Genomic DNA, 13318 nt, shown 5'->3' with positions numbered 1-13318 from the left:
TCTACTCCTCGCACCCTCTTCACCACACTCTTACATAACTTCCAGGGATGACCTCTGGTTCTTCCTCTCTCACCTTCTACTCTTTTTATAATCCCCTCTGTATTAATCCAATAAAATCCCCTCACAAACTTAAATGTCTCTGACATATCACGTCGTATCCACCAAACTCTGCAATTCACATTCCTTCAGCCTCTCTCCATATCCAACATTCCAGAGTCCTAATATTGAAAACCAGGTGACCAGATCTGAGTACAATACACCAAGTGTGGTCTGACCAGTGCTTTTTACAGTGGTAACCACTTCCATATCCTTATATGTTAGTGTACTTATCTGCACTATAATGTGCAGGCTTTGCAACATTTGCAATATGTCCTCTTAATTTCGGTCTACTGTCAGCCATCATTCCCAAATCTCGAATCTTAACTACTTCCTGCAGTATAGAGCCATTAGCAGTACTATTTATAATTCTTTCCATCTTTGCATCATCATCAGCAAACAACTGACGATCCCCCAGATCCCCAGTTGATTCACATGATATATCATTTACAAACAAGTTAAACAGCAGGGGCCCAAGAACAGAACCCCACTAGTAGTTACCTTCCTGTTTTGAGACATTGCTCCACCATTTACAACTTACTGGTATCATTCAAAGAGCCAATCACTAGTCCATCTAACCAATGTACTATCCATTCCGATCTGGCTTGCACCAACTTACATGGCAATCTATCAAACACTTTTGCAGAGTCCAAGAATATCACTGTAAAGGAATCTCCCTTATCTAACACACTTATTGCCTCATAAAATGCAAATAAATTGCTAAAACGAGACCCACCCTTTACAAATCCGTGCTGACTAGCAACAAAGAATACTGTATCCATCAACTCAGTATTATATTCTATTCCTAACCTATCTTTTCAACTTCTTTGACTACAAGTGCAATTATACAGACTGGTCTATAATTGGAAACTTCTGTCCTAGAACCATGCTTGTGGAGTGGTACCATTTTGACTTCTTTCCACTCCTTAGGAAACTTACTCGCTGTAAGATTTTCTAAATGCCGAGGTCAAGGACCATTCCCATCTCCTTATTAACATATAACCCAATCAGCACCTGATACACCTCTCTTATCTCCTTGCATAGAAGAAAATGCTGCCAAGTATCTTTAATCTGGAAATGACAGTGCTGCACACTATCAATTTGCTGTGAATTGAATTCCTTGCCAGCCCAGTATATTCTGTCTTTTGTCTAAAGAGATGAAAATCATGGGATGCACAAATTAGGGCTGTGTGTAATGGCCATTGACCTTGCCATTAGGTTTCATAGTCACATGGCCAAAACTTACTATATGTGTGTGAATGCCTGTGTGGCAAGATGATGGGAATATGTGATGAACAACTGGCTGTAACTAATCCAGATTACAGTTGCTTTCGGGACTCTCACATATTTGTCACTGCAGGTGATCATAAGGATGTTCTTCTTTCAAGTTAAGAAAGAAACTCAACAACATATCATTATAACAAAACTCTGATACAAAACTCAATAATATAATAAATATTATTATTATTATGACACCTCCAGGTTGTCCAAAGACTCATCGAGGGAGAGTGTGCCAACAGCATCGAGCGATTGTTCCCCTCCCAACTACTCACTGCGCTCAAACTTTCTTATCAACTTTTAATGAGCACATCAACTTTTTATGAGCTATTAGTAGCAGAGGCTCTACCAATCGACCAACCTTTGCTGGCATATGAACATACTATTGCTGTGAACTTTGTTAATAGCACTGCTTTCAGTTTTTTGCAGGAAGAATTGGTGACTAACCAATTAGTGATGAATTTCTGCTGGTGCAATGTCTGTAACATGTAGAAATGCTGTGTTATGTGTATGAGCATGTTTTGAATCAGCCTACCATCTTGCCAAAATCATGTAACAATATGATGCTAATAGGATGTCTCCTTGTCATCATATGAGGAAACAGATATTGATTTGAAGCCTTTTCTCTCATGTGGCCGTTATCTTTTTTTTTTTTTTTTTTAATTTTAATATCTTTCAATTTTACTTTAACTTTTCATAATTGTGTAATATATAATAAAATAAAGAACAGAAGATTTATGTTAAAATTAAGTGTTTAGTTATAGAATTTTTACCTATTTATCACAGGCATTCTCAGTATATTAAAAAAAAAAGTTAGCACAGAAATTCCAAAAAAAGTACCATAGCAGGCTATAGTAAGGTAAGTAACAGTCATTAAATTCCTAGACATGAAACACACACACATATATATATTTAATACAAAAACCCAGGAAGATCAGACTGAAGAATTACTCTATTCCATATGGAAGATGGGCATCAGATTTATTTGAGTTAGGACAATGTAATGATGTTTCACAGCTTTCTTTATGGTCATTCCATAAGGAATCTGCACTTCTTTGTGTTTTATCACAGAACTCTATGTTTAATAGAGATGGCATTTTCCACAAGGCCACATTGTTCAGATTCATGATACTTGATGCATGTTTTAAGGTTCCTCATGCTGAACCAGAGATAGTTCTTCCAGATTATTTGCAGAAGAAAGAAAAGTGGAGATTTTCCATATAGGATGAAATGCTTCATAGATGTTGCTTGGTTTGAGAACTTTTAGCAATATTTTGATATTCCTTGTATGGATTATCAGAACATATTGCAGAAAAGCTTTTAAGATTATCATTAAGAGTAGATTATTAATTACTCTAACAACATTAATGTATTTAATGTTGTTAGAGCAACAACAGAAATTAATGATTAATAATTAATTACTCTAACAACAGGACCAGAAAATAGGTTCCAGTAAGAGTAAAATAGTCATTAAGCAATAAAGTGATCTTCCTGTAATATTCTATTCTATTCTGTTTTCACTACAACAGCCTTGCTTTTGTCTTTTTGTTGTTATGTTTTAAGGACTTAAGTGAGGTCAGGTGGAGTTGCTTTTGTTTTAAAAAAATAAATTTTGCAGCTTCAAAGTGAATTCTGTTAGACGAATATGAAATAGCATAATCATGACTCTCAGATAATATCAAAAGTTCTTGAATGAGAAGTTGGCCAAATATCTGGCCAACTTCTCATTCAAGAAATTGTTAATGGTATGCAAAGTATTATTCCTAAAACAGCTGACCTCTAATTTTAAATTTCCATTAAGATTGCCACGAATGATATTGAGGATGCTTTATCGTCAGATTTCCTTTTAACATTTGATAGTCTTAAATAGAAATTTGAATTTCTGGTCAGGCATTCCAGGAATTCTTTTGTCACTAACAATTTAGATACTTCAGTAATTGACATCTCTGACCATCAGCTAAGGATGCCTGTTGTAAATGGATGGAAATTTTACAATTAAATAATTTTAACATAAGTTTTTGCATTCTTTATTTTGTAATGTCTGCTTACATTTCTATTTTGAAACAGATAATTGTATTATATATATATAGACTCTCCTTTTAATGCTATAATATATTTTTGTCTAGAGGATTGTATTTTGTATTTGAAAGGTTAAAGCTGATTATTTCAATGTAATTTATGGTATTTTAAGCCACAGCAGTTTCGCCAAATCCAGTCTGGTCAGGTGCCGCAGGTTGGGAATACTGCTTCTCATGACATGAACAAGCAAGCCCAGGCTCCCCCTTCAGGCCTTTTTCCATCTGGGGCACTCTCAGGGCCAGGCCCACACCATCAGCAGGCTATTTCTGCTTCAGTACCTGTTGGACATGGTCCTTCTCCGCAACAGTCGTTGGTACAACCAGCTCAGAGCCAACAAATGCATCCTCGACCCACTGTTAGTTTATCGGTGAGAAACTTAATTCTCTTTCATTCTTCTCTCTTGCTCTCTCTCTCTCTCTGTTTTTTTTTTATTTTTATTTTTTATTCCTACTTTGCAGCATTTTCTTTTAATAGTTATTTCATAGGTATAGTTCATTGTAAAACTGGTGTAGAGAGAACCACTCACTTCATAGAATTTTGATAAAATTAATCAGTTGGCAGGAATCAATTATTACTTATACTTGTTTATCACATAATTAACACTTAAACCATTCCTATTAATTAATCTTGATGTCTGTATGATCGTTTTGCCATGTGTTAGATATTAAAATACTGTTATTCTTGCCTCCTCTTCCTTTTTAGGCAAGGAAGTCTTTTGGCAAAATAGGCAAATTTGCCCACTAGCACACATACATTCCATGGAGGTATCTCCATGTATAAGGTCTGACCACTTTATCATAGTATGATCTAGTGCAGCATTAGTGAACTCATTACCTTGAGTGGCTATCACAAGAACTTGAAAAAGATGATTAATCAATCTTCTTTTATGGTTTTTAGTATTTTTAAATATATAACCAATGTTTTTTAGAGGCATGCAGTATGTTAACCATATGTTTTTTGTTTTAAAGGACAGACCTTCATTTTGGAACACTATCCTTTGGATTTTTTAAAATAAAATAAATCTAAAATCCACATCACCTTCTTACCATTGCTTGCATGTGCCTTGCAAACATCATTTAAGCGTCGATGATATAAAGTTGATTTCTGTATTCCAAAATGATGGCATCACAAGAAAATGGCTTTTTAACAGAGTTACAGGAAGAATTTCCTTCCATAAATAAATAAATAAATAAATAAATAACCCATTAATGAATAGTGACACAGAATTTGAGAAATATTAATCTAATTACTGTTATGCCACTATTTGTATCACAAATAGTGGCATAACAGTAATTACTTTGCCATAAAAAAAATGATGTTAGTGTTTTGCAAATTGATAAATTCATTTTTCAGAATTGAGTTTATCATTTTGCAAAATGAAGCATGATAAAGCAAAACAATTAATGAAGTAACTTAGTATTATTATTCTGTACAACATAGCCGTTATTTTGTTCAAACAGTTGTAATTCCAAATAAATCAAAATTTATTTCTCCAAAAAAAGAATGGAAAATTCAAATTTTTCTTATTTTCTCCAAGAAAATATGCTATGATCCTTGGCTCTTGCTTCATATACACACCAAATCCTTAGTTAACTGCCTTTTGCATGGAGCATCTGTTTGTGGTGGAAGAGACCTTCTAATGATGGTGCTGACCCTTTTCATTCTTTTTCTTCTTCTTTTCTATAGTTTCTTCCTTTATTTATCAATCTACTCTCGCTGAGGGTTGTTTTTGTCCTGTCTTCCAGAACATCATCATCACTGGAAACCAATGTGCAGCCACTAAATTTACCATGTATGCAGTGCAACCAGTGGCATTGAAAGGAGAAATTCCTAGTAGTCTTATATTACTTTGGTTCCTGCTTCAGCAGGATAAGTGACCCTGGATTGCCCAGCCATAATCTGTTGGCTAGTGGGCTTGCCTACAAGAGTTGGCCATATTGCGCAGTAAGGCTCATACTCCATAGTCTGGGGACAGGGCCCAAGGCTTGTTGCAGTGCTGGTAGTGTATCTAGTGTTCTACTTTCAAGTGTATTTGTTGCTTGGCATATACACATACTGGCCACTGAATTAGAAATTTTATGTATAGGCATGTGACTGCCAATACCGATCCTCTTCAATTCCCTGTGCATAGTTTGATGAGTTATGGGTTGTGAATAGCTTTCATTAAATGCTTGGGTTTAATTACTGCACACAGGAAGTTCTGTTTGTCCATACAACAGACAACAGCAATCCCATTCTTGACGTCTTCGGACCATAATTATGCCCTCTTAGAAAAGCAATGCAGGCTATTTTTCGCCGATTAAACACCAGGGATAGCTCACCTTTTGAAAATCCACTCAGCTCTGCTGTTTTCAAAATCGTGGTTCCAGCGAGATAGGCACCCACAATAAGCCCTTTATTGAACTTTGAAAGATTGTTTGTTTTTTCCATTGTGATCAACATTGGCGATTGCTGATGAGCATCATTCTTAAATAGTTTCCTTGAACACATGTGATGATGCACCCAACCAAGTATTTTGCATATACTCTGTGTAAGTGACATTTACTTGCATCTGCATAAAGGTTTCTGATTCAGTGGCTGATGTGTGTAGTAGCTATCCATGTGTAGTTGGTCTTTAATGAGGATCTTGGGCTCCAAATGAAAAATTCTTTTTGAGCATGAATCCTTCATCCTCAAATTTTCCAATGGCTGCACAAGGCTCCTAGTCAATTACAGATACCATAGATACATCATCAGAAACAAAAGACACTTGATACACATATAAATATACTGGTGTTTCTCATCATCCATCCAATAGAAAAAAGATCATTCTTTTTTATTCAGAAGGGTTTAGAAGGACTGGCAGGATCTCCCAAAACCATTAAAAAAACTCTTTCGTGTGACATTCTTGCTGAAATCTCATGCTAGCAATATTCAGAAGAACAACTGCAAGTAACATCATTGGGGGAATACCAATTACAGCAATACCTCATAAAATTACCACCACTCAACTGTTCTTGAGATATGATATATATCAGAACTGGATCGCGTTGATGTTCCAGATGAGATGTTCAGAGCTCAAGGAAATGAAATGTATGAAGCACATCCTAATCACATCCATCCACCTTTACCAAAACTAGTATTGGTAAAGGTGGGATATCTTAACTGCCTGCCCTGGCTCTATCATCTGTGCTTGATGTGGTAGTAATGAGCATGATATTAGATCTTGCTCTGCAAACCTAAGTGTGTCAACTGTTAGAGAACATCTGGCCTATTCCAAAGCATGTCAGAGGTGGAAGGATGAAAAAGAATTACAAAAGAAAAAACTGGATTAAATATCTTATCAGGATGTAAAGAGGATCATCTGGCCATCACAACACCTCTCAGGCAGTATAGAAAATATTAGAAGTGATAGACATAGCTGTTCCAGCATACACAAACATTTGATTTGATGCTTCTCTTTGGAGTTCATTAGTTGCTCTACCTTTTATGGTCTCACTCCTGAAAAATTACTAAAATTATCCCACTCACTGAGAACTGCTTGGCAAAATTATGGCAAGGGTCAATGAAAGAAAAATCATCAGATACCTCCACAGAATGGATACTCCTGTATCAGCAGAATGTAAACCAAGTACAACCACTGATCCTGACACATCAGATGAGGTATTAAACATTTTTCCAAAGGAAGAGATGGACACTTTTATGTCATCCATATTTCCCAAAAGCATTTGACAAGCTAGACAAATGTAATCTCTCACTCTCTTGGAAATTAGACACATCTACAAAACCAAAGAAATGGGAAAATTCTTAGTGGGAATTGTCATGGATTTTACCAAAATCTTGATCGTATCAAGGTTCTTCTGCAGAAACACAACCCTGTCTTTTCATGTCTGCTTGAAATGTATTTAAAACTCAGTGAGGACCCATCCTTAAGACATTTCACTATAATTCGTAACGATAGAACTGGAGATAGACCTGCCCATGGAGAAGTTGCTATCCTAGTGGGCAACCATTCTCCTTTTCAATGCATTCAGCTTAACAATGGGTGGTTACCACCCATGAAAGGTTATTAATAAACCTATAGCATGTTTGTACTGTCGGTGGCTAATCCCTCCCCCCATTTTTATCATTTTTATATATATTTTTGTAATTTTTTATTTGTTTTTTACGTGTTCCATAACCCCTGCTTTAGAGACCAAACATGGAACTTTTTTCAAGGCATTTCTGGCCTCCAATAAGCAGGGCAGTGGTCTCACACCACTGCCCTGCTTATTGGTTTACATTCTGCTGATACAGGAGTATCCATTCTGTGGAGGTATCTGATGATTTTTCTTTCATTGACCCTTGCCATAATTTTATTGCTAAGCAGTTCTCAGTGAGTGGGATAATTTTAGTAATTTTTCAGGAGTGAGACCATAAAAGGTATAGAGCGACTAATGAACTCCAAAGAGAAGCATCGTGATCAAATATTTGTATATACTGGAACAGCTATGTCTATCACTTCTAATATTTTCTATACTGCTTGAGAGGTGTTGTGATGGTCAGGTGATGAAATTCATTTTCTGCCTAAAAACAGTCACAAACATCCATACCCATGACAGGATTCAAACCCACTACCTATTGATTGGAGAGCAGGTATGCTAAACAGATGGCCTACCAAATCAAACTTGATAATTTTGTGTTCCTGTGGGTGAATTTAATGGATTCAATACTCTGTGGGAGTAGTGCTAACACAAATAGACAAGGTTCTGTTGTTGAAAAAATATTTATTAGTCAGTTGACATTCATGACCTCTCTCTCTTTGTAATAATCAATGAAATACATACTTTCATATGCCTACCCATTCATATTTTTCAGTAGATCTTACAGTCTGCTTATCCTGCCTTTCTTCCACTGTTACTGTGAGCTGTCAAAGAGGACATGACATATATGGAAGTAATCCTTTTCCTGTGCTTTGTACCATATCCTTCCAGGAACTATGCTCTTCTGCGCAGAGTCTTGTGTGAAAAATTGACCATGCTGATTGTAGTACATTTTCCTATTCTGCAGAATGTAATGGTAAGGCAGTCAGCTGTACACTGGCACTTGAAAAACATCTCAGTTACCATAATTACCAAAGCCATGGTGCCAAGAAGCCAAAAAAATAAAAATAAATAAATAAAATAAGAGTATGGTGTGATATTTCAGAGATACCTTACTCATATCTCATAGCTTTTACATGTGCTTGGGCAAAAGCATCTAATGTTATACTTTAGAGTCAAAACACTCATGGATTGATTTTACTTATGCCATCACCGCAAAAGCTGTACAGGATAAAATTCAGAAAATAAAGGGTAGATATATAACACACCATTAATCTACCCTGGAACATTGTTAATATGAGCTGAAAGTAATTGCAGACACTTTAGGAGAAAGCTCTGCTAGAATCTCAGGAACTGCTTCATATCCTTCTGAATTTTTGATAGTGAAAGGACAACAAAGAAACAGCTCAACTTGTGTACAAATGGCTTAGAGCCATATTTAGTCATTTTTTAAGTAGGAACTGAAAAGAGCACTTCCACTTTCTCATACCAGTTTAGTAGGGGCCTGTTGACATTCACTATGCGATAGTCAAAATTAACACTATCTTCTCTTGCTATACAATAGAATACTTACCAAGGAGAAGTTTCTGGATTGCCATCCTAAAAGCACTAAAAGATCCAACACAAGTAAATAGTTACTGACTAGCTGTCTTTGTAAGATATTGGAGAAAATGGATAAATAATGCCAGACCTCTATTATTTAGACAACATTGAGCCTCTCTCCAAAACACAAGTGGCTTTCCTTTAATGTTTCATGGTGATCAGTATTCCTCTAGTAATTATGATATTTAAATTTCTCATCATTGAATGACTTTGAAAATAGTCAACCACAAGCCAATGATAGCAGGAGCAACCAACTGCCTTCAGAGAACAGGGATGAACTCTTGCTACTTAGTAAATGCTTAAACTTTGCTGCGGCACCTAGGACAGTTAACAAATATCAATTTTATATACCACACCGAAAGAAACTTAAGATTTCTCCCAACTACCATAGCAGCTAAAATACAATTAGAAACCTCTGACATTTTAAATAATACAAAAGCAATAGCTACAACATCACCAGAAGTGAATTAGCAGCTGTGAAATCTTTAAAAGCAAGTCAGGACATCATAATTAGTAGAGCTGATAAAGGCAGTGCCACAGTTATTTTAAACTGAACACCCAACCTTGATAAAATGAATCAATTAGTCTCAGGCAACACTACCTATCAATTTGTGAAATACAACCCAGCTAATCAGATTAAAAAAATAAAAAAAATAAAATTAATTTACTTCCCTGACCCGCAGATACTGTTACACAACTACTTCTACTCTAAGCTCGTTCTCTGAAAATTTACGATTTGCCTAAAATCATAAGCAGATGTTAGAACCTTAAGGAGTGAAACACACTGAGAAAGGATTAAATTATGAATTCTTCCAGTATTTTGTCTCTGTTGCTGAGACATCACCAGGGAGTACAATATAAGACTTGTAACACACACACACACCACGGTGACACAAAACTAAGTGAAACACGTGGATGAAAGACTAGAGTCCCAACTGGGTGGGGCATCCTCCATGATGGGCTCTTGTTGGCAGCCTAGGATGTAAACTGGGATTTTAAAGAATAAGTGTTTCCTATATTTTGGAAAGTTTTATGCAACCATATTTATTTAGGCTGATTTCTGAGTTTTGTGTGTTTCATGTTTTACTCCCTGACAATGTCTCAGCAACTGAGACAAAATATTGGAAGAATTTAATCCTTTCTCAGTGCTGTTTCACTTCATTAAAGTTCTAACTCAAGTTTCTCCTAACACTTAAGCTTTAATGCACAGATTCATAAACAGAATGTGAACTGTTTTGGCTGATAGTTGAAGGTATCAACAGCACAAGTTATCGTTTAGCCAAGAAACTAGCATCAACACTCAAGGAGTTGGTAGGTCATTCTCCCTCCTATATATATAAAACAGACAACACTTTGTGAACTAAATTAAGGACATCGCACTTGATAAAAGTGATTTATTAGTCAGTTTTGACATCTCTGCCCTTTCATAAATATCCCATTCAGTGACACCATTCTTCTTTTACAGGGCAAATTCCCACCTGATATCATCGCGCTCTTTACTCATGTGATAGTTTTGGTTATTTTGTGTGGCAGATTACTTTTTATCTGCAAAAAAAGAAGGTACAGCCAAGAGCTCACTGTTCCCCCCCCCCCCCCCCCATAATTGCTAACTTCAATATGGAAACTTTTGAGTAATGTGCTCTAGATTCCTTTACTTTATAACTCAAAGTCTGGTTTATGTACGTCAATGTTTTCATTATATGGCAGCATGGCTGCAAGACTTTAGAAAACTTCCTTAGCCACCTAAACAACAACACAAATTCATACAATTGAAATTGAAGGTCAGAACACGTTTCCATTTCTAGATTCACTCATCACACATCTTCCTTCTGGCATTCTTTCTTTCACTGTTTACTGTAAGCTTACACATACTGGCTAACATACACAAAATCTCTTACCACCACCAAATACAAAAACTAGGTGTTATTAACACCCTAAAAAAAACAGGTTTAAAGATTTGCTCCATTGAGCAAGTACGAATTAAAAGTTACTAGCAGTACCTTCTTAAAAATGGTTACAGCAGAGAAATGCTACCAACAAAATTCTTCACAAGACTGAATCTAATAATAAAACTAAACCTGATTACAATAAAACTGTAGCTATTCCATACATTAAAGGATATCAGATAACATAAATACGACAGAAATACAACCTTAATGCCACGTTTAAATCTCCTGCAAAATTAAAGAACTTATTCAATATCCACTTCCTCTCCCACCTTGGAGTATACCATATTCAATTCACCTGTAATTTGCCTTATATAGGTGAAATTCCTATCCAAAAAAAGGAACATAAATGACACATTAAATTTAATAACTGTGGTAAATCTGGCCTTTCTGATCATACCATGGATACTCTACATAGAATTGACCAGAAAGCACCTGTTCATTACTTCAAACTAAAATGTGGCGTGAGCGCAAATTTAAAAAGGCCTGTGAAATTCAACCAGCAATACCTTCCTAAAAAATGGTTACAGAAAAAATACTACCAACAAAATTCTTCACAAGACCTAATAATAAAAATACTTATCAACCATCCTAATCTTAACAATAAAAATGGTGTAAAAATCTCTAGAATATGGATGGTACATATTCCATATTCTACCCACATAATGTTTTGTTTTAGGAGTCATAATAAATTATAATTAGGAGTAAGTAATCCAGGATCTTAGTCTTAATACAACAATCATTTATGTTAAATTACTGATTAGGCTAACACTTTTGCTGTATTAAAAGTATTCATATGAATTTGATCTCTGACCATGCTATAAATAGGACATATTTTGATGTATATAGGTTTTTATTCTATTAGTGGTCAGGCCAGTAGAATAATGGTAGCTTGTTTTTATATGTGTATACTCCTGATAATGATCTTAATATGAAGGTCAAAACATCAGGAAATTAAAGTAATTATCTTAATATGGTTGTAGTCTCCATAATTTATCAGTATGAACACAAGTGGTATAATAAATTTACTTTAATCCTTGACCCAAGTGTAAGCAAAAAAAAAAAATTTTGCACCTGAAGTATCTTCAGGACTGAGGCAACTCGTAGTAAAGGTGGACCAAGCTCTGATCACTCCTTGTCTCAGTATCTCCCATAATGCAAAGCACATCTCCTTGCAGACATGTATAATGCTATGAATTAAGGGAAAGGCCATTACCCATACCGGTTTCGATCTTTATTGTGGTCTCGTCAGTGGGAGCCAGACCCAGAAGTGGTGATACTAAGGCAAAACGATACTGATTTGATGGGTGAAGCATAAATGCTTTTCATATTCCCATTGTCTGAAAAGGAAGTTCTTTGAATGGAGAATTATTGAGCTTTAAGCTCGCCCTGAAAGGGCAGTGAGATTAGCTGTGTTCAGCTGAGCATAGAATTGACTTGGGTCTTTTGTATTTGCAGAATTTTGCTTCATTGTAGTCTGAAGCTTGCTTGATCAGTGGGTTCAGATGATTGTTTGTCTTGGCGAAGAACTTTTCTGCTAGGTCACAGAGGAGGGATATGATGTAGGGAATATTGACTTCTCTGTGAATCTGGGAGTTTCTGATAAACCATAGGGCATCCAAACTCATTCTCAGGCATTTATTATGTATTCTCTGCAGCTTTTGAATATTTGTATTTGAGGTATGGCTCCGTGCAGGAGATGTAAGTGATGACTGGGCACATTACCATCCTGTATATGAGCAGTGCGGTAGAGCTGTGCGATTACTTTGGATGTCTTCGAGCTTATGTGTTCTATATGACTGGTGAATTGTAGTTTTCTGTCAAGCATCACGCCAAGATATTTGACTTTGCTCTGCCATGGAATCTTAACTCCTAGCAGAGATGTATGCCTTCCTTGGCCTGAAACTTCTTTCTAGTGAACAATATGGCTGAACTCTTCTGTGGGTTTGCTTGGATCCTTCAGTTCATCAACCATTTGTCTAATGTATAAATACTGCTTTGGAGTCTTCTGATAGCTAGTTTGGGGCTGAGAGACCTTGCTAATAATGCAGTATCATCTGTATATAACGCAGTGATTATTGAACTTGGGTTTTGAGGGATATTAGCTATGTAGATAGAAAATAGCAGGGGGGGGCAAGAGTGAGCCCTTCGGCACACCTGCCAGTATCTTGCATTTGGTTGACACAGTTTCATTTATTTTGACTTGCATGAATCTGTCTTTGAGGTATGTGTGAATTATTTTTACTAGATTAGTTG

At 36.0% G+C, this 13318-nt stretch overlaps 1 protein-coding gene across 5 annotated transcripts in view; it reads left to right on the top strand.

Annotated features, from left to right (window-relative positions):
* The window catches only part of LOC150107782 (eukaryotic translation initiation factor 4 gamma 3-like), a 949069-nt gene that overhangs the window by 159368 nt on the left and 776383 nt on the right, over positions 1 to 13318 (top strand). For 4 of the 5 annotated variants that reach the window (XM_090392049.1, XM_090392046.1, XM_090392048.1 and 1 more), the window contains exon 5: positions 3566 to 3820. In XM_090392049.1, the coding sequence (XP_090248175.1) occupies positions 3566 to 3820 (255 nt within the window). The remainder of the gene's footprint in view (positions 1 to 3565; positions 3821 to 13318) is intronic. The other variant, XM_090392050.1, reaches the window with a different exon arrangement.

This window comes from Typopeltis vanoorti, chromosome 4, assembly GCF_054136105.1.
Source record: "Typopeltis vanoorti isolate ZY-2024b chromosome 4, IOZ_Tvanoo_1.0, whole genome shotgun sequence".
NCBI classification, from domain to species: Eukaryota; Metazoa; Arthropoda; class Arachnida; order Uropygi; family Thelyphonidae; genus Typopeltis; species Typopeltis vanoorti.
The sequence above is the reverse complement of the archived record's forward strand: the minus strand, read 5'-3'. Positions and strand labels throughout refer to the sequence as shown.